An 18,194-nucleotide genomic window follows, 5' to 3' on the forward strand; every position below is an offset into this window, starting at 1 on the left:
AAATATAATTGACATCTGGAAAATGCACCTTTGGTATAGCCGTATGTAGACCTTGTAGGGCATATATCCTGAGAGCTAAGTCCGCAATACTGAGCGCTATGTATCAGGCCGACCGCTATCATAGTTGGCTATAGCTCGGAGCTATAATCTCTATAGCGCTATGGATGCTATGGCCTGAGACCCCTTTTACGGCGGTCCATACATCCATCCGACCTTCGGCCGAGTAATCAGACCTCAGGGATTGGTAGTATCCGACTCAACCTGGAGTATGGAATAAAAGAGTTTGATATTATATTCACAACTATGTATAGTAGTGTAACGAAGAAGTGTACCGAGCCTCAAATAAACGCGACTACGCCGCACAAATGACGATGTGGCTGCGTCGTCAGGAAGCTGTGGATCCTTTCACGGCCTACCTTTATTGGGGTCGAAACTTGGTCGAAACAGCACCTATCCTACCGTGGCTCCAGCAGACGAAAGCAGCCATAGCAGTATGTAGGATCACTGAACTATTGTGCGATAGCTAGTGGCATCCTATAGACCACTACATATCCTGTTGAAGACTATATTGCGAGGGGAGGACTACAGTAAGTAAAAGCGTTTTCCATTAGTAATCGATGATGTCACATGACTTGCTAACAAGGCGAATTATAGTGCTAGTTTCGGAAATCAATATATCTTTTCTTGGCCAGTCATCCAGTCATTGTGTTCCTGTATTGGGGGTAGTACTTAACCTTTGGGAGACGCTGAAAGTCGCGCTGTTACCGTCCACAGTATACTATATCCGTGCAGTCCGTGTCCGATCAGTGCTCACCTGCTAATTTACGAGCTCAGGTTGTCTTCATGACTCTCACTACCGACAACGACTGGTCTCTCCTCGCTGAAATTTCGAGGCAGCAGTCCCTCACTACCCTTTCTCTCGCCAAATATGACTCTCCTTCAAAGGGATTCCGGCTCGGAATCGATGTCCAGCCATGGTTCCACCATACCAATAGTTCCAAGATGGGAGAGAATCCTCGATTACGCCTCCTTTTCTTTCGGTGCAAGCATCTTTTGGGATATCCCATCCTTCCTCTGTTCATGTTTGACCAGAATCCACAAAGGCATACAAGTAACCATCCACTGACAGAGGAACTAACCGAAGGATTCATCCATATTATCAAGGCATTTGGTTTCCAGTGGAGGTATGCCCCCGGAGATCCTCTCGCTGAATTGGCATATCTGAACCGCGAAGGATTCATTGACGCGGTGCTGACAGACGATGTGGCCGTCTGGGTGTTTGGTGCACTGACTGTCTGGAGAAACCCTTCTTCATCCCATCCAAATGCCAAGCATCCTGAGAAGCAGACCACCTACAAGATCTACGACGGTGTCACACAGAAACACCGTTCTGCAATGCTCATCGTTCTGCTCTGCACTCGGAGTCAGCCACGTTGGTGCAACACAAGTACCTCGTTACGCCTGGCTAAAAGCAAGTGCGCTGTTGAGCTCTACGAAGCAGTCACCACTCGCCCTCATGACTCGGAAGAACTGCAGAACTTCTTGACCAGATGGCGTGGCCAACTTTGTGGATATTTACAAGTCCACAAATCCCTCCTGTCCCACTATGTTCCGGACAATTTTCCAGAATTGCCCCACCTTGCGTCCTACATCTATCCGGACGTCTCACCTTCACTCGAAATTTATTCTCACAACATGTGGACTAGTAAACGTTTTGAGCCATCACTCCCCAAGCTCGCGCGTATTTGCGAAATCCTCTTCGAATGGGGCTGGAAGGATAGAATTCTGGCCAGGTTTCACAGTAATATCTGGGGGCCTGTTGCTGTGCGGATTCTGCGACGGCAACATCTTTGTCCTTCGCTTTTAGATGCAGAGGTATTCAGGCCCTTTGGAGGGGATGGTGGCGAAGCTGGAAAAGTGATAGATAAGATTGTCAATTCTCGAAGACATCATTCAACTGGTGAGACACCAGAGTATCGCGTCATGGTTGATACGCAGATGTTGATATTATGGACGGAGGCTGGGTTGAAAGGGACGAGAAAACCTTTGGAGGTGGACACCATAGACTTAAAGGGTAAAGGGAAAGAGGTTGTCTTCGATGAGAACTCAGATGAAGGAAGTGATGACGAAGAAGAAAACGGTGACAAGGAGGGTCCTGACGATGAGCGGCAAGGCACAGAGCCTACTCGGGATGTGGATGCCGACGAGGAATTGGACAGCTCGGACACCGAAGGGGATACACCTGTCGCATCGCAATCCCAACAAAAGCAGCTTACTTCAACGAAAGCAAACGGAAAGAAGAAGAGGGAGAAAAAACCTGTGGATCCACGAAAACCCTTGCACATCTGGATACCGGCAAAAGTGGTAGAAGGGGTAAAGGTGAAGTTGATCAAGGACTATACAAAGGCGTGTGAAGAGAAACAAAAGGCACGAGAGAAGAAGAATTCAAAGCGACAACGTGAGAAAGACGATAAGGTGGGCGATATGAAGGGATTCTTAGACTGAGACTGATTTTTGCTTCCTCTGCAGGATCCTCGTTCTCCGAAGAAGACTAAGCGCTCAACCACAATCCCGACCTCACGTAGGGAAAGAGTAGTCCCAGTGAAAAAAATAACGGAAGCGCAAGCGAAAGCGGAGGGGCTGTCATCTCTCTTTGCATTTGGCTTTACCAAGGAATCACGAGTTGCCGATCACAGTGCTGATGGTCTGAGGTCATCTGTCACCTCTTCTACACCCTTACAAGAGGAGAGAACGGCGACCACTAGTTCGACTGGCAATGCTTTGTAGAAGAGGCGTTGGGTTTGTACACTTTTTCATATATTCATTGTATTTGTAATGTATTTCTTTAGATGTTTATGATTGGTTTTCTGGGCACTCATGTTGTATTGGCGTACATGCCCGTTATCTAGATGAAGCAGTGCATCCGGTGCTTCATGAAATGGCCGGTGCTGTAATTGATTTAGCCTTATAGGATTTTGATGTCTTGTTTTCATGGGACGACTCTGTATCTAGAAAGTTACCGTGAGACGTAGGTGTATTGCGTGAGGATAACCGTTCACAGCTTGTTTTCATGCATCACAATGCAAGGCGGTGAGGCGCAGCATTTAATTAATCGCTGACCGAAAGATAAAGGGCTCCTTACTTTTACTACCTCTCTGCCACTAGAGACATGAAGATCAACGTTTCTACTCTATGTCGGCAACGAAAGACTCAGCACATTCTGCAAATCTTAGTATTTTTGTTTACCGTTGTGGCTATACTGGGAGGTATGAGGAGTAATCCTGTATACGTAACGGTCTTCGGAATCTTGGCAGCCCTTGTCGCATTTTTGTAAGTGGGTAGAATAGCGACAGTGAAATAGCTCATGGGTTATCGTCCAGGGCGGTCTTATTGGGCCAAGTCAAGCACAAGAAGGAGGTCATAAACAAGTGGGACTTTTCAGTGTATGTACTCTTCGTAAAGAAAGAATTACTTATTCAATAGGACATGCAGGGCTCAGGGTCGATCTAGCTCACGTTCACTTTCCAAGGCGACTTCGTTCTCGCTTGTCACGCGAAGCCCGACAAACGCCCGAGGAAGAGTAGGAAAGAGTAGGAAAGAGGGGGCAAAGGTCCCCATCCCGTGATCGTTCGCTAGCAAGGACGTACCGGATCGAGAAGCCAGCACATATTCTGAGGAACAGACGAGTTTTTCACAGCTTCGAGATGGGAGTTTCTCGGCAGGCCAAAACAGTGATAGATCACGAAGAATTTTCGTCCTGGAGTGGGGTACAGAGGGCTGTGGCAAAGCAAAAAGTGAAGACTACGAAAAAGAACGCAAGGATGGAATATTGGATGAAGAGGAAAAGGAATAGAAGAATTGCGTTCTGACTCAGTTATGGACTGACGTTGACGCCGTTCAAGAACTCACCAAAGATGCTTCTTTCATATAATGTTCTTTACCGCGGTTCGATATTGTATGTTTGCTGCAGTGGCATATAAGAGATTCAGAAGATGGGCACTCCTCTCAGTGCGTGAGGAATCAGTATAATCTTGGATTTAATACCTGGGCTGTCTTTCGCAACAACGTGCTCAATACACATCGCAACGAGCAATACAGACATCCAAGCTGAACCACACCATCATTTCCTTGCGCTTCGGAAAGAGTTCGGGATAACTTTGAAGAAACCGAGCGTGTCGCCAGATTTGGCTAGGATGACGTTTACTCTTACAACTGCCAACGTGATCGTCTTACAGATCCTTGCACGGGATCCCTAGTCGGATTATGGATACTTGCAAACAACCATCTGTCTAATTGTACCTACATCGCTGATCCTTGACGGATACCACGCAATCATATAAATACGAGCAGCTAGCTCATCATATGCTATTCCATAAAATCATGACTTCAGAATCAGCCCGCGCCATCCAAAAGGTCTTCCTCTCTTCGCCTTCTTTCGCTGTCGTCGGCGCGTCCAAGGATCAGACCAAGTTTGGTACAAAGGTGAGCTGTGGATGCACGCATGCTCCGGATACATGTTGATGGTTGCGCAAGGTTTTGAAATGGTACCAAGCAAGAGATTTGGATGTTAAACCTGTGCACCCGGTTTGTCTTCCTTCCCCGTCTTGCGCTTGGTTGAGTTCTCATGCTCCCTACTACTACAGAAAGAGTCAGAGCTCGAAGGGATTGCTACAGTCCAGAAGATTAGCGAACTCCCTGCACCCAACCAGACGTCCATCAGTATCATCACCCACCCCAAGGCAAGTCATATAACTCTTAGTATTCGAGTCCCACTCAACTTACCGGTCTAACTTGTAGATCACTCTTGGCATACTGAAGGAGGCCAAGGAGCTCTCAGTACCCGCCCTTTGGTTGCAGCCAGGAGCTGAAGACGCTGCAGTTGTCGAATACATCAAAGAGAACGGACTGGCGGATCGTGTAATTTATGGGGGTCCTTGTATCCTTGTGGAAGGAGATGGTATACGTAGCCAGCTTTGAAGGCACCGTGTTTGATGCCTGGATGAACTTATATAGTTAATGTATGAAATTATTAGCATATGTTATATGGCGACATTTGATGGGAGTGTATAAGGCCTGGTGCAGAGTAAATTGGCTTAGGAGGTAACAATTTACCCATCGGATGGGAGAAAACCGACAGATTTAAGGGCAGGAACGTTCACCCCATGTGTTTATGTCTCGGTCAGAAAGGAAGCATATGAAAGCCAGCCTGAATGCTATTAAACTATGCAAAGTACATGAGGTCGTTCTTCTTCTTGCTTTGTACTATCAGAAAACGATCAGGAGGGAAAAGACATACGCAATAGACAGAGAACGTACCTTCCGATATACCGCTTAAGAAATGCTCGTGCCCAAGCTTAGAAGCACCCTCTCTCAATGCGATCATTCCTGCTTCGACACAGACCGCCTTCAACTGAGCGGCATTGAATTCATCCGTACTCCTAGCCAACTCTTCGAAGTTGACTTCAGGGGATACCGTCATCTTCCGTGAGTGGATCTCCAGAATACGGGCACGAGCGGATTCGTTTGGCAGAGGGAATTCGATCTTACGATCTAGACGACCAGAACGAAGAAGGGCGGGATCAAGGATATCGATTCGGTTCGTTGCAGCTATGACCTAAGAAGACAATAAGCAGAGAACAAAGACGCAGTAAAAGAAAGCTCACTTTGATTCGCTCGTCACTGCTGAAGCCATCAAGCTGGTTGAGCAACTCAAGCATCGTTCTCTGTACCTCACGATCACCGCTCTTCTCCGAGTCGAACCGTTTCGTACCAATGGCATCCAATTCATCAATGAAGATGATAGCTGGCGCTTTCTGTTTGGCAAGAGCAAACGCGTCCCGGACCAACTTGGCACCATCACCGATAAACATCTGCACCAGTGAAGGTCCAGCAAGCTTAAGGTAACATGCCTGTGTTTGGGCAGCGCATGCTCGTGCGAGAAGTGTCTTTCCAGTACCAGGGGGACCATACATCAAGCAGCCCTTTGGAGGACGGATGCCGAGTGTTTTGAACTTCTCGCTGTGCTCCATAGGCAACACGATAGCCTCCATAAGCTCCTCAATCTGCTTCTCCAAACCACCGATATCTGTATACTTCTCCGTGGGGCGCTCATCAACTTCCATAGCTTTCACGCGAGAGTCGAATTCTGCAGGAAGTGTATCAAGGACGAGATATGAATCTTTGTTGACGCCGACGAGGTCGCCTGGCTTGAGTTTCTCCGGGGGAACAAGACCTATCAGTGGAAGGAAGACGGTTTGGCGAGTAGATGTTTTGATGACGGCACATTTTCCTTTACGCATAGAATCGAGGTCCTGATTAGCACCATCTTCTTCGCCCTCAGGATCGACGTCGAGAATCTAAAAGACATTAGATCACAACGAGCTTCATGACGGACGTTATTCACCTCGACAACGTTGCCAACAAGGTATGGCAAGACCTTGTTCTGCTTGATCTTCTCCCCGTTGTCACGAATCTTCTCTTTCATTACGCTCTGTTCGTGCTGTAATCGTAGCGTCTCTGAGCGCATAACCTGTGAGACAAATGAGGAAGACAGTTGGCATGGAAGGAAAAACTCCACAACGCACCTTAATGTCATTGTCTATTAACCGTATCCGAGTTAGAATTTCGTCTGTGCTGAGCGACATGATGTCCTCAGGAATGTCCTCCCAAGTTTCCTCTGGCGGTTGGTCGGGCGTTGTGTCCATGGCTGCATCTTCGCCTTGTGCAGGGGACGTAGAGTCCTCTGGCTGCTTCTCTGGGTTGGTGTTAGACGGGGGATCTGGCGGGGGTACAGCAGACGACATGATGATGATGAAGTTAGAAGGTCTGAACGCGACAGTGACGCGTACAGCGCAGCCAAGCACGACCAAACATTTCCGCTTTCCTGGCACGTTCACGATGGCCACTCAACCCGCTGCTGAAATGGACGACAAGGCGCGGTACGAGGTTCTCAAGAGAGAGCTGGCACAAGCTCTTCCCAAAAAGCGGGAGTCCGACAAGAATCTGGTTTGTACACAGCGTCTCAGTCCGTCAGTTTCTTACCCTTCTCATAGGCACAAATAGAGTCCCACATATACAAGTTAGAAGGCCAATATCTTACTGAGACTATTGCTCAACATGGTGGCAACATCATTCATGGTTTCGACAATTTCCTCAAGAATCAGACTACGGGCCGAAAGAGATATGAAGTGGCCGACCAAGATCGTGTGTTCTCTAATAGCAGTCTGACAATACAGAAGGTACATAGGGTGTTCATTCTACCGTTGCTCGGTATTCATTGATCTAGTCGCTGGATCTTTTGGGAGAGGTTTCAGAGAATGAAGATCCTGGCAAACTATCTGCAGGAGGAGTCACCACAGTTACCGTGCCCCCTGCTACGCAAACACAAACATCTCAAGCACACGCAAATAAACTGATACGGGACCGCGAGTATTCGAGAAAGAAGAGGGCCCAGAATCGTAACAGAAGCGCGGGAACTGTGAGCGATGACGACTCTGTTTCTGTGGCCACATCGACCGGTCGTCCCAGGAAGCGGCCAAGGATGGCGGATGATTAAGTGCGGACGGGTATGTCATGATGATACTAGAAAGCTACTTCAATCCTAACCATGGAGGCAGGGAACAGCCTACATACATTTTATATGTCCAGCGTCCCCAGAAACTTCTTAATCTCGCTCTCTCCCATGCCTTCGCCGTCGGGATCAGCAGCCTCAATGCATCGACTTATCGCGATCGTGTGCCTTGTTTCCTTTGAATTGATCCATACCCGACCGTTCATACCGACCGCGACCTCAAGTGGTATTTTGGCGCCCAGGAGGGGCAGTAAGAAGTTATTAGGATCCAGGAGTCTGAAGGGTTAATTAGTGTAGTGACGAGGAGAATTTTTTTGAATCGTTACTTTCGACACATGCCCAAACTACACCGTACCATAAAACCACCTTTCAATTCTCCAAATCCTTCGGATTTTCGTGTTTGAGCGTCGAAACACTCTAATTCAGGCTCCATATCCTTATGCGCAAGCGAAACTCTTGCATAAACCAAGCTGCCAATCTACGAAACATTATATCGCACATATAAAAAAGAAGTCACCAAACATACCTTTAGGTTAGGACGGTTTCTTTTTGACGCTCCTTCGAACGCTAGTCCGTCTAGAGACGCTGGATGTGCTGAGCCAATGTCAACACGAAATCCTTCACCAGCCTTTTGGGTCACGATGCCAATGACAGATTCCTGGGGCGCAGGAACGTACTAGAAACCAGAATCAATACCGATATTCGTGTACAGTTAATAGAACCTACCCGTCTAGCATTACTCTCTATCCACCATTTGCTCCCATTAGCGGAATGGTGAAGCGTGCCCGCGCGAGTCGAAATTATGCTGCTCTTTGGCGTCGCACTGGATGTAGATGCCTGAGATAGTTGAATGAGGCCAGGGCCTAGCTTGAGATTGACGTGTTGAGCTGGGACATGTTCTCCGGGGACGACAATGGACATGGCCGTCAAGTGCAAAGAAGGAAATCACTCTTGACTTCGTCCCGTCATGTCCTCTGACCTATCGACACAGCTCCTGCATGATTTTCCTGAGCTCGCTCATCTATCGTATGGAAATTATGCGTATATTATTACTGATTGACTGGCTAATGTGCCTTTCGTAGTCGTGAAGACTTGGAAGACTTGCTTTCCGACCACACATATTTCCAAGCTGTATTCCACTCGCTTCCTCGTGTCAAGGCAATGTTTCAAGCCCAGGCTGAGCTTGGTATGGCAAACGAGGCAATTGCTAGTATGCAGACATCCTCAATAAATGCTCTGTCTTACTCGTGCTATTAGAGAACAATCTGACGCTGCAAGATAGTCTGTATGCCTTGCGATCAGAGACCAAAGAAGCGTTCGACGAATCCAAGGCTCTTGAGGCCAGATGGAAGGAGCTGGAGAAGGAGCAAAAGGACGTCTACCAGGTCCATTCCGTCTTGACGCCTACATCGATAACGATACTGACTGAACACTAGCGCTTCACGCCTCAATTCTTGCTTATGCGACTCCGACATGCTACGACGGCTCAAGACGATGCCTCAGAAGCACTTGCTTCCGCCTTTGTCCAGCAGCAGAAACCGATAGTGGCCAATTCTGATTCATCATCGGGAACTGGCACACCAAACGGGAGAGATATTGACGACTTTGTCAAGGAGTTCAAGGATTTGCGCAAGGTATATCATAAGCGGGTCATATGGGGTGATCGCTGGGCAAATGGCCGAGTTGTTTGGAGAGATGACTGAAGGACTGGATGCTAAGGCCGGAACATAGAAACACGGGCGAGTCTATTTCTCCGTGAAATGTACTTCCACAAAACAAATTCTGACCTTGATGGCAAGATAGATTAATCAGCAGAGTAAGCCACACCTAGATGGCGCCTCTTCAAGCACCAGACAGATCACCTGAACCTCGGTTACCCCTTCATTCTCTCGATATCTGATCCATGATCCCAAAGTGTGTCATTTCGGAACGATTAGACCTTGATCTCAAAGACATTCCGACGATCATGCGCGATAACCAGGACCATGCCCAGACTACTCTATACACTGATCTCCGGAGTTCATCCAGTCCTTTTTTCCTATTCATTCGCACCCCCACACTGGCGTCCCGACGAATAACCTTCAACACCTCCTCGGCATACACATGTATGAATTGAGTCTTGACGTACCTCTGTTATATATGCGTATAAAGCAGTAGCCTTAATGCGCGCAAGATTTCTCAAGACCAAGGCACTTTTTTTATTATCCACGATGTTTTCATACTTTATTCTTCTATTCTACGCTGCAAGTGCTTCGGCACATACTATCTTCCAAGTATGTTCTTGTCACTTACCAGTTTTTTCTGACGCTAATATCTTCGTAGGAGCTCTACGTCAATGGCGTAGATCAAGGACATACGGTCGGCATTCGTGTTCCCGATTACGACGGTGTACGTCTTTTCACTAATTGGTGTCGACGACTTGTGTATTCATAAAATCCATCCAAGCCTATCATGGATGTCACTTCCAACGACATCATCTGCAATGGTGGAATAAACCCATACCACCAACCGATCTCAACCACTATTATCCCTGTTCCAGCTGGTTCCCAGGTCACGGCCGAGTGGCATCACACTTTGGCTGGAGCTGATCCTAGTGACCCAGCAGATCCGATTGATGCCTCTCACAAAGGCCCAGTCATAGCTTATCTGTCAGTTTCTCGTTCCTTCATCTGTAGCTGTTCTTACCCTCTTAATTCGTAGAGCTAAGGTTCCCAGCGCTACTCAGAGTTCAGTAACAGGCCTCCAGTGGTTCAAAATCTACCAAGACGGCTATTCGAACGGTGTGTGGGCTGTGGACACCCTTAGAGCTAACAAGGGCAAGGTCTCTTTCACTATTCCAAGTTGCATTGCTGCCGGGCAATATTTGTTGCGAGTAGAGATCATTGGTAAATGTTTTTCCCAGCCGTAATATGGAAGGATTTACTTACTCAACCATAGCTCTGCACGCCGCGTCAAGCTATCCTGGTGCACAATTTTACGTGAGTGCAATGTCTGATTTCTTTTCAACGGGACACTTACTCTCAACTTTAGATGGAATGTGCCCAACTTCAAATCACAGGAGGCGGCAGTACGTCACCAGCAACAGTGTCCTTCCCTGGTGCATACCAAGGTAATGCATTTGTTCTGAGCCCATTTACCTGTCTCACCGCTTAAAACAGGTACCAACCCTGGCATAACAATCAACATCTACCAGCCATTGTCTAGTTATACTATTCCAGGTATGAAATTCACAGGCCTGAAATCCGCCTATGAACATCTCTTTGTCCAGGGCCTTCTGTGTTCAGTTGCAGTGGTAACAATACCGCCCCCGCGCCTTCATCTGCTCCTGCAGCATCTACCACTACCCAAGCCGCTTCTACGACTGCTCCAGCTCCATCTACGACGGCCGCTGCCACGACGACTTCGGCTGCCACAACCCCGACCTCCGGTGCTACTGTTGCACAATACGGGCAGTGCGGTGGCCTAACGTCAGTGTTTTGATTTAAGATCACTGTCGTAAAATCTAAAGAATTGTTGCAGTTACACGGGATCAACTAATTGTGCTTCGCCGTTTACGTGCACAAAGCTCAATGACTATGTATGTTTCGCATCTTGAAGATCGCTGACTTGAGTACTGATAAGAATCTCGATTTTAGTATAGCCAGTGCTTGTAAACTCCGTCTCATTGTCTACTACAAACCTTACTTTGGTAGGGACTCATGCATACTCATCTGTAATTTTGCGCTGCTACTTTGAATGGATTTTGTTTAACATAACGTGCTTGATGTCAACATCACTGTCTCGTGCCAAGATTTCGTTGGCTTTCAGTGATCGTACTATACTAAGCCTGAGGTACCATCGTACGACGTTGGTTTTGAACCCCCGAGTCTGAACGTTCGAACCTCTGTCCAATTGGCATGCCGTTATTTCATGTCCTAGACCGAGAACCTCGGTCCACAGATGAACGATGATACCAGCTTGGGAACGATAACCCTTTGAAGGTAAGGAGAAGAAAGTATTTCTCCGTCACTGGGCCCCCCACTGATTAGCCACGTCAGTTTCGCTGAATCTTCGCTATTCATACGTCGTCCTGACGCCTCGCTGGCAAGTCAAGATGCTACTTTTAGCTCTCAAGGTACGTACTAGATCCATGTAATTGCTGGCTTCCTCTTATTGAACGAACAGGATGGTATAAAGTCGTGTGTTCGATGAATGTAGAACACATTGAAACATGATTCAAGCAAAGAACGTGCTCTTCCTCTTCGTCGCCACTGCAGCCTTACTCGCAGACGCGAGGACCGTCTTCTCGGTGGGTTGAACCTTGTGCTGAACCTTTAATACAAACCTTTATTCTTGTTCTACTAGGCCGTATCTGTTAACGGCGTCGATCAAGGGCACGCTGTCGGCGTTAGGGTCCCTTCATCCAACGCCGTATGTATTCCCTTTGCGCCGTATACAAGACATAACGCTAACTCTTGACGCGGATGCGTGCTTAGCCTATCACCGACATCAACAGCGACGACTTGATATGCAATACGAACTTCATACAGCCAGTTTCTGATGACGTTATCAAAGTCGCGGCTGGTGACCAGGTCACTGCACAAGTGTGTATCGTACTGGACTTTAATACCGCGTTTCTCAAGATGGTTTTTCATGTAGTTCCATCACACCAGCGCAGGCTATGTAGGACCCGACCCCTCCGACCCTCTGGATCCTACGAACAAAGGTCAGGCTTGGGGAATTGTCTTCAATAATTCTGTCGCTCATTTCTTCTATAGGACCAGTCTTGGCTTATCTGTAAGCGCGACCTTCAAGTTCTGGATTAAGCAAATCACTCAAGAAGTCTATAGCGCAAGCATTCCTGACGCTACGCAATCAGACGTTACAGGTAATCAAATCATTGCACGCTTTGACGTTTTGCTCACGCATTCCAGGTCTCCAATGGTTCAAAATATGGCAAGATGGATACGATTCTACGACCCACCAATGGGGCTCTGACCATCTATTCCTTAATGGAGGAAACGCGACGTTTACAATTCCGAGCTGTTTAGCGTCCGGAAACTATTTGTTAAGGGCGGAATCCATCAGTAAGTACTGTGATTTGAACACGACCACCCTTTCTGAGTTAAACACGAACGGACAGATCTCTTAGACGCCACGTTTTACCCCGGTGCCCAATTTTTCGTGAGCTAACAATGACTATCCTTACTCCGCGGTGCCTATACTGATCTATGTTTGTGTTAGATGAGCTGCGCACAACTTTCCATCTCTGGCAGTACTTCCTTTGCTAGTCCGGCCACAGTCAGCTTCCCTGGCGCATACACTAGTAAATTCTTCAACCCGTATGTGAAGTACCAGCACTCAACCTGTATTCTAGTCGCAGATCCGGGCATTATCACGTCTGTTTTCGGTCTCACGAGCTATACTCCCCCAGGTATGAAATCTGCAACTCTAAATCTTATGTATTATTCCTAAGGACGTCTATCCTAAAGGTCCGGATGTCTTCACTTGTTGATCAATGAGGTTACTGTTGCTCGAGTTTTGCAAAATGCATTACAACCGATGTCATTCTGTACAAAAATATAGTTAATTTCAGTCCCTTTGACGTTACTTTTGAGCGCCCCCTTTGAGTGGCAGTGCTGTCAGCTTACCACGGACTCGGAGAGTTGGTTCCGACCCTTCCTGCTTTCCACCTCATCCACCGTGGCTTGTCACGAATGCCATTATCAATACTCCCTATCGAAATTTGGGAGCAGATAATTGGTTCCCTCAACAGATATGACCGTAGATCGTTCTGTGCCTGCTGCCTAGTTTGTCGCGCCTGGGTTCCCATTAGCCGCCATTACATCTACGACGAAGTTTTTCTTTTATCGTCATCCCAGGCAGATAAATTCCTGAAATCTCTCTACCTAGAAGCAACAGAAATTGGGTTATACGTTAACAGTCTCAGTCTTCATGAAGGCACCGGCCGGAACCCTCGCGAGCATCTTTGGCTCAGCAAGGCCCTTCTCACACTGTCGCGTTGTCTTCCCAATATCACAAATCTCACGATAGACTGTGTCGTTCCAGATACGTTCGACCCGTCCTCATGGGCAGCACTGCTGAACGGTTTCCCTAACGTCACCTCTTTTTCCTTGCTCTCCGCTCGATTCACCACTCCTACGGAAGCATTGCAGCTCATAGCTTCTTTTCCAAGAATGACCTCCCTCTACGTCCAGCGTTTGGACTTCATTGAAGATCCTAGACACGTGGTGACGAATTCCATGATTATCCCTCCTCCAGCGCTTTCCACGCTGAGCGTACATCAGATGTACCTTCCCTTTCTACTGGACTGGCTTACAAGACACACCGTAAACATCCGTTCTGCAACTTTTACATCCGTGTACAGTGCGAACATGGAAAGCATAGGCAAATTTGCACACCTGCTTGGTCCTTCGCTTGAACACATATCATTATGTGAGCCTGAAACTGAACGATCCCGGCCAGGTTAGCATGGTTATTTGCATTTTAACCAGTTAATAGTAATGTGCGGATCAGGAGTCTTTGCAGCAGAGTGTTTCAACCTTGCTGCTAACACTCACTTGCGTTCTCTGGACATAGATGGGATGTCTGCCATCAGTGGACTGCCGTGGCTAACAGACCTCCTATCGCAAATAACGTCCGAAAACTTGGAGTGTGTCCGTTTCGCAATAATGGCACATGCCGTGGACGTTCTCCGAAAAGTTCCATGGTCCCAAGTAGACCATATCCTTTCCCAATTTCCTTCCATACGAACAGTCAAATTCCGTTTCTTCATGGACTCGTCACTCTGGAAAAAGGCTGCAATATTCGTGAAGACTCAGGTCCCCAGACTAGTCGACCGGGGTGTCCATATAGAATTTGAATTATGAACATTCCGTTCATATCATCAATCCCTCGTTGTCCTCAAGTTTGCCCCATCCAAGGGTATGGCCCCAACTCCTCCACATTCTTTCAACCACCATTCTTTTCTCGTGCCTGTCAAGCTCGGGATTCGACAAATCTTCTACATCTTCTAAAAACCCTTCACGGAGTCGGGAACGGGAAGGAAGATATTTTTCTCCGTATGCACGGAGATGGGCAACGGACACTAGAAGTAGGCCGGCTGTAAGGGGCGAGACACCTTGGCCGTAGGTAGCGTGTTGCGGTCCAGACGTTAAAAGACGCTCGATACGTCTGCAGGCGATATTATGAACGGGACATAATAAACTCCGTTAGGACACGCGTACCGCATAATGAACCAAACGCCGGTACGTTTATGTTTCCCACCATACCGACCTCGTCCTCGACCACCAGCCCAGACTCTGCTGATGTAGCCACCAAGAAGATAGACAATCCCGAAGGCAGGTGCCACACCGACGAACGCGAATGTCAGCTCTACAAAATTCTATCAGAATCAGCATGTCATACACAATTCACCTACAGACCTTGCGACTTCAATAGTTTGTCAATTCCGAATAGAGCTTGATCAATATCAACCTGAATAAGGGTTAGGGACGACTAAGGGAAACAAAAATGCCGTAAACCTTCGCTTTCTGGACTTGAATAAACAGCGTCCGAAGGAGATTTCCCGTTATCACAGATTTGAGGGGGCTTCGGATGTCGTTTTCATACAACTTGAGGACAGGCGTGATGTCTCCCAGTTTGACTTGTTTGGAGAGCTCGGCTAACTCATCTGAAGCCGTAATGCAAGTGTTCCTTAGCAAGCTGACACTGTCATTCGTTCCAATGACTGGAGAACAATCTAAGTGACCTGAATGATGATGATAAGGTTTGTCCGCACTACCTCAAGGTCATGCCGTTACGCCTTCCTTTTGGACAATGACCCCATCTTCGCCGCGAGCACGAACAGTATGGATAATGTCCAGGCAAGGCTTCTACGAGCCATCCAAGAATGAAGCTCTTTACATGTCTCGTGTGCATCCAATGCCATCTGAGATAGACTAGCTCGAGAAGCATACAGAGAACGGGATGGTGTATGCCAATAAAGGAGGAATCAGGAAAATTTTCGGGCCATAGCTGTACGAATCGAGATGGTCTACGGAGTTTCCGCTCTTCCAGAGTAGTCATGTAGGCAGTTATGCATGAAGGGAGGGTGATATTTTGGATGTCACGGAAATCTGAAAGCGTCGAGGCTCTGCTCTGAAACTCGTCCGACGGCGTCTTTCCTTCAATCACGCCCTTTAGAACCCCTGCAAAGGCGGAAAGATCAGATACCAGATATTCGTCTCCATCTTGAAGACTTTGGAATGAATCGGCAAGTGACTGTCTCAAGATGCTAAGATTCCCCAGGATTTTGGCTCTTTCATCTCTCATGTCACGTAGTTCGCGTTTCTTCAGGTGACATTCGGTCCTGGTCAATTCCAGCGGCATAATAGTGAACCGCCATAATGAATGAAGACATTGCATAACGGCACTCCTGAAAGTATGGAGAAAACCGACGGGCGTGGTGGACAATGGCAAGAAGAGTGAAAAGGACGCTTGAGACGCGGTGTGGGGAAAGAGAGAAGATAAAAGAATAGAGGGCTGGAAGGGAGACCGTATCAGGGATTGACGAAGAGCGGTAAAAGTGGATCGCGAGGGATGTTCGCGTTGAACTGCGTTCAGAACGACTTTCCAAACGTTAATACATCGGCCGGGAAATGCTGCAAGTTGAAAAGATTATCAGAGCGCTATTGTTGCTGTAGCCATGCAATTGGATTGACGGAGGGCCTTGAAAGATGAACATACTTTGAAGTAGATACCAAAAAACATTCGTCCAAGAACGTTCAACGTCTGCCCACCATTCAGCTTCATCTTCCAGTTCGATGGATTCCGAGAGAAACGTGTCCATAGAATGGGCATATAAGACGACCGCTACCTTGTTGACGACCGCGCGCTGTAAGGCCCATTCCTCCTGATCCTTGTCTCCTGCATTGGCAGGAAGGCCCGAGATCTGAGTCCTTTCTTGCAGTTGAATGGAAAATTCTATGGCATCGTCAAGCACCTGACGCGATACAGCGGCGGGATTTTCGAGGGAAGCTAGTAGAGATCGCAACTTTTGCTTCCGAGCTGTATCTTGGAAAGCTGCGATGGCGAAGATATCTCGGTTGGAAACATGATTTATCGCGCCCAATATATGGACCTCTTGATTGAGAGGTGCGGTGTAGTGCTGGATAAAGGCAGATGGATTCATGCTACCTGCATGAGGTGGTGGTAGTAGCACAAGCCGAGACCTGTCGCGGTCACGCAATCGCGGCGTGACCTGACCTCTACCGTCTTTCACTTACCTCCCTTGACCACCTTTATCTTCCACCAGAAACTAGAGGTCCAACTTGAGATAATAATCCTTCTATCCCATATGAATACCGCAGCTAGATAAAAAGAGCGGCTTGCCGTTAATGCCGTCGGCTAAAGGTTCTTATCATTAATATTCAGCCTTTCTCCTTCATCACTTTGGCATCTCCCTACAGCCTTCGCATAATTCAAGACTTCTGTCCCCGATAATGGTTCTTTCAGGCGGAAATGTTGAGCAGAAGACAGTCGCGACTCAATCACCTTCAGATCGAGACCTGATGGGTATGCAACATGCCATCAACCAAGCTATAATTGGCTTTGCAGAGGGCGGCATTCCCAGTACGGTGTCAAAATACTTCCTTGATATACAAAGTCTAACTTTCCTTATAGTCGGAGCTGCCCTGATAGACGACGAAAGCGGAGAAGTTATCGCTGTTGGGCGTAACAGAAGGGTGCAGCAGAATAGTGCTATCAAGCATGGTGAAACAGACTGCTTGGACGCTGCTGGACGCCTGCCGTCGAGTGTCTACTCCAAATGTACAATGTACACGACTCTATCGCCTTGTCCGATGGTCAGTACGTCCAAGTCCCTCGTGTATTAGAATCCGACTCTAACGTATGCTGCAGTGCTCCGGCGCATGCCTTCTTTTTGGCATTCCACGAGTCGTCATTGGTGAGAACACAACGTTCACCGGACCAGAATCCTTTCTCAAAGAACGGGGAGTCGAAGTCATCAACCTAGGCACGTATATCTAAACTGGTCATTCCACCTAGAAATTAATTCACTTACCAGGGCTGGAGGAGCCTAGGAAGATGATGAAACAGTTTATTCAGCAACATCCGGAAATTGTAGGATTTATTATTAACTGATTGGTTTACGTTGCTGACTGCTGCCTGGAAAGTGGAATGAAGATATCGGAGAACCTACTGAAGCATAAATTCCACAGAGAAAGGTCATTGCTATTCTAAAGAATCCTGTCATTGGTCCAGAGAAATCCAATGGTCCAGTCATGTCCATCGTTTGCACACGAACAAGAAACGAAGCCTTTCGCATGGTCGCTGCAAACTTAAACCCAACGATGTCTCGGTTCGAGGACGGCTGTTCAACCTCGGTGACAAGCTGAATAGCCTCCAACATTTTAGCAATTATTGTACGAATTTCTGCACTGGTTTGCTTCTTTCAGTAGATCCTTGTTGGGTTCTTGAGTCGTGCGCTCGCCTCCGAGTCGTTCATCGTTGGATAGCAAATTATAGAAAGACACTAGCATCTTCCACCACCAGAAGTGGAATGTGCCAATGTAAACTAGACCTGTATAAGGAAGGTTTCTATGTAGCAAGCTATATCGACAGC

The 18,194-nt window shown here is 47.5% G+C and overlaps 12 protein-coding genes across 12 annotated transcripts; 9 read left to right on the top strand and 3 right to left on the bottom strand.

The window, feature by feature from the left end:
* The first annotated feature begins 580 nt into the window (after nt 1-580).
* On the top strand, nt 581-2,978 carry EV420DRAFT_1048004 (uncharacterized protein). Its single transcript, XM_060465518.1, has 2 exons — nt 581-2,475; nt 2,530-2,978. The coding sequence occupies exons 1-2, from the start codon at nt 844-846 to the stop codon at nt 2,785-2,787; spliced, it is 1,890 nt and encodes a 629-aa protein (XP_060335632.1). The 5' UTR covers nt 581-843; the 3' UTR covers nt 2,788-2,978.
* Nucleotides 2,979-3,004: 26 nt separating this feature from the next.
* EV420DRAFT_1744868 (uncharacterized protein) lies at nt 3,005-3,853 on the top strand (the record flags this gene model as incomplete). The annotated part of the gene is made up of 4 exons (XM_060480111.1): nt 3,005-3,330; nt 3,381-3,443; nt 3,484-3,610; nt 3,698-3,853. The coding sequence occupies exons 1-4, from the start codon at nt 3,170-3,172 to the stop codon at nt 3,851-3,853; spliced, it is 507 nt and encodes a 168-aa protein (XP_060335633.1). The 5' UTR covers nt 3,005-3,169.
* Nucleotides 3,854-4,380: 527 nt separating this feature from the next.
* On the top strand, nt 4,381-4,977 carry EV420DRAFT_1618347 (CoA-binding protein; the record flags this gene model as incomplete). The annotated part of the gene is made up of 4 exons (XM_060475329.1): nt 4,381-4,482; nt 4,534-4,584; nt 4,644-4,739; nt 4,798-4,977. The coding sequence occupies 4 exons, from the start codon at nt 4,381-4,383 to the stop codon at nt 4,975-4,977; spliced, it is 429 nt and encodes a 142-aa protein (XP_060335634.1).
* An 87-nt stretch (nt 4,978-5,064) lies between these two features.
* Nucleotides 5,065-6,843, bottom strand: EV420DRAFT_1328425 (26S proteasome subunit P45). Its single transcript, XM_060468784.1, has 5 exons — nt 6,585-6,843; nt 6,404-6,529; nt 5,664-6,356; nt 5,317-5,614; nt 5,065-5,262 (listed from the first exon to the last, which is right to left on the bottom strand). The coding sequence occupies exons 1-5, from the start codon at nt 6,801-6,803 to the stop codon at nt 5,222-5,224; spliced, it is 1,377 nt and encodes a 458-aa protein (XP_060335635.1). The 5' UTR covers nt 6,804-6,843; the 3' UTR covers nt 5,065-5,221.
* Nucleotides 6,844-6,897: 54 nt separating this feature from the next.
* Nucleotides 6,898-7,555, top strand: EV420DRAFT_1638069 (histone acetyltransferase subunit NuA4-domain-containing protein; the record flags this gene model as incomplete). The annotated part of the gene is made up of 3 exons (XM_060476791.1): nt 6,898-7,005; nt 7,053-7,238; nt 7,286-7,555. The coding sequence occupies 3 exons, from the start codon at nt 6,898-6,900 to the stop codon at nt 7,553-7,555; spliced, it is 564 nt and encodes a 187-aa protein (XP_060335636.1).
* Nucleotides 7,556-7,635: 80 nt separating this feature from the next.
* EV420DRAFT_1638070 (exosome complex exonuclease RRP40) lies at nt 7,636-8,491 on the bottom strand (the record flags this gene model as incomplete). The annotated part of the gene is made up of 4 exons (XM_060476792.1): nt 7,636-7,846; nt 7,897-8,048; nt 8,097-8,246; nt 8,297-8,491. The coding sequence occupies 4 exons, from the start codon at nt 8,489-8,491 to the stop codon at nt 7,636-7,638; spliced, it is 708 nt and encodes a 235-aa protein (XP_060335637.1).
* A 19-nt stretch (nt 8,492-8,510) lies between these two features.
* EV420DRAFT_1516784 (uncharacterized protein) lies at nt 8,511-9,391 on the top strand. The gene is made up of 4 exons (XM_060471962.1): nt 8,511-8,596; nt 8,653-8,780; nt 8,828-8,955; nt 9,007-9,391. Exons 1-4 carry the CDS (start codon nt 8,538-8,540, stop codon nt 9,271-9,273), a joined length of 582 nt encoding a protein of 193 aa, XP_060335638.1. The 5' UTR covers nt 8,511-8,537; the 3' UTR covers nt 9,274-9,391.
* Nucleotides 9,392-9,780: 389 nt separating this feature from the next.
* Nucleotides 9,781-11,223, top strand: EV420DRAFT_1618352 (glycoside hydrolase family 61 protein I; the record flags this gene model as incomplete). Its single annotated transcript, XM_060475330.1, has 10 exons — nt 9,781-9,843; nt 9,893-9,958; nt 10,016-10,218; nt 10,271-10,455; nt 10,508-10,548; nt 10,601-10,679; nt 10,729-10,788; nt 10,839-11,037; nt 11,090-11,147; nt 11,206-11,223. 10 exons carry the CDS (start codon nt 9,781-9,783, stop codon nt 11,221-11,223), a joined length of 972 nt encoding a protein of 323 aa, XP_060335639.1.
* Nucleotides 11,224-11,326: 103 nt separating this feature from the next.
* EV420DRAFT_1048558 (glycosyl hydrolase family 61-domain-containing protein) lies at nt 11,327-13,145 on the top strand. The gene is made up of 10 exons (XM_060465520.1): nt 11,327-11,684; nt 11,735-11,858; nt 11,915-11,980; nt 12,046-12,153; nt 12,209-12,275; nt 12,328-12,346; nt 12,400-12,437; nt 12,484-12,636; nt 12,693-12,733; nt 12,794-13,145. Exons 2-10 carry the CDS (start codon nt 11,781-11,783, stop codon nt 13,022-13,024), a joined length of 801 nt encoding a protein of 266 aa, XP_060335640.1. The 5' UTR covers nt 11,327-11,684; nt 11,735-11,780; the 3' UTR covers nt 13,025-13,145.
* A 57-nt stretch (nt 13,146-13,202) lies between these two features.
* On the top strand, nt 13,203-14,632 carry EV420DRAFT_1048485 (uncharacterized protein). The gene is made up of 2 exons (XM_060465519.1): nt 13,203-14,035; nt 14,090-14,632. Exons 1-2 carry the CDS (start codon nt 13,267-13,269, stop codon nt 14,437-14,439), a joined length of 1,119 nt encoding a protein of 372 aa, XP_060335641.1. The 5' UTR covers nt 13,203-13,266; the 3' UTR covers nt 14,440-14,632.
* EV420DRAFT_1725460 (NCA2-domain-containing protein) lies at nt 14,441-16,742 on the bottom strand (the record flags this gene model as incomplete). Its single annotated transcript, XM_060479821.1, has 6 exons — nt 14,441-14,743; nt 14,797-14,944; nt 14,995-15,046; nt 15,094-15,299; nt 15,529-16,212; nt 16,298-16,742. The coding sequence occupies 6 exons, from the start codon at nt 16,740-16,742 to the stop codon at nt 14,449-14,451; spliced, it is 1,830 nt and encodes a 609-aa protein (XP_060335642.1). The 3' UTR covers nt 14,441-14,448.
* EV420DRAFT_1048631 (cytosine deaminase) lies at nt 16,705-17,882 on the top strand. Its single transcript, XM_060465521.1, has 6 exons — nt 16,705-16,963; nt 17,020-17,182; nt 17,234-17,415; nt 17,471-17,585; nt 17,637-17,692; nt 17,746-17,882. The coding sequence occupies exons 2-6, from the start codon at nt 17,053-17,055 to the stop codon at nt 17,779-17,781; spliced, it is 519 nt and encodes a 172-aa protein (XP_060335643.1). The 5' UTR covers nt 16,705-16,963; nt 17,020-17,052; the 3' UTR covers nt 17,782-17,882.
* The last annotated feature ends 312 nt before the right edge of the window (nt 17,883-18,194 follow it).

Source organism: Desarmillaria tabescens, assembly GCF_030435595.1.
Source record: "Desarmillaria tabescens strain CCBAS 213 chromosome Unknown EV420scaffold_6, whole genome shotgun sequence".
NCBI lineage: Eukaryota > Fungi > Basidiomycota > Agaricomycetes > Agaricales > Physalacriaceae > Desarmillaria > Desarmillaria tabescens.

Bases quoted from the DNA above. Each gene is read 5' to 3' on its own strand.
- EV420DRAFT_1048558 (XM_060465520.1), top strand. From the start codon at position 11,781: ATGATTCAAGCAAAGAACGTGCTCTTCCTCTTCGTCGCCACTGCAGCC. The intron at 11,981-12,045 runs GTATGTATTCCC...ATGCGTGCTTAG, and splicing joins GGGTCCCTTCATCCAACGCC to CCTATCACCGACATCAACAG. The intron at 12,154-12,208 runs GTGTGTATCGTA...TTTTTCATGTAG, and splicing joins GTGACCAGGTCACTGCACAA to TTCCATCACACCAGCGCAGG.
- EV420DRAFT_1048631 (XM_060465521.1), top strand. From the start codon at position 17,053: ATGGTTCTTTCAGGCGGAAATGTTGAGCAGAAGACAGTCGCGACTCAA. The intron at 17,183-17,233 runs GTACGGTGTCAA...CTTTCCTTATAG, and splicing joins TGCAGAGGGCGGCATTCCCA to TCGGAGCTGCCCTGATAGAC. The intron at 17,586-17,636 runs GCACGTATATCT...TTCACTTACCAG, and splicing joins AGTCGAAGTCATCAACCTAG to GGCTGGAGGAGCCTAGGAAG.
- EV420DRAFT_1516784 (XM_060471962.1), top strand. From the start codon at position 8,538: ATGTCCTCTGACCTATCGACACAGCTCCTGCATGATTTTCCTGAGCTC. The intron at 8,597-8,652 runs GTATGGAAATTA...TGCCTTTCGTAG, and splicing joins CCTGAGCTCGCTCATCTATC to TCGTGAAGACTTGGAAGACT. The intron at 8,956-9,006 runs GTCCATTCCGTC...ACTGAACACTAG, and splicing joins AGCAAAAGGACGTCTACCAG to CGCTTCACGCCTCAATTCTT.
- EV420DRAFT_1048004 (XM_060465518.1), top strand. From the start codon at position 844: ATGACTCTCACTACCGACAACGACTGGTCTCTCCTCGCTGAAATTTCG. The intron at 2,476-2,529 runs GTGGGCGATATG...CTTCCTCTGCAG, and splicing joins AACGTGAGAAAGACGATAAG to GATCCTCGTTCTCCGAAGAA.
- EV420DRAFT_1048485 (XM_060465519.1), top strand. From the start codon at position 13,267: ATGCCATTATCAATACTCCCTATCGAAATTTGGGAGCAGATAATTGGT. The intron at 14,036-14,089 runs GTTAGCATGGTT...GCGGATCAGGAG, and splicing joins AACTGAACGATCCCGGCCAG to TCTTTGCAGCAGAGTGTTTC.
- EV420DRAFT_1328425 (XM_060468784.1), bottom strand. From the start codon at position 6,803: ATGTCGTCTGCTGTACCCCCGCCAGATCCCCCGTCTAACACCAACCCA. The intron at 6,530-6,584 runs GTGCGTTGTGGA...TTTGTCTCACAG, and splicing joins TAATAGACAATGACATTAAG to GTTATGCGCTCAGAGACGCT. The intron at 5,615-5,663 runs GTGAGCTTTCTT...TTGTCTTCTTAG, and splicing joins GCAGTGACGAGCGAATCAAA to GTCATAGCTGCAACGAACCG.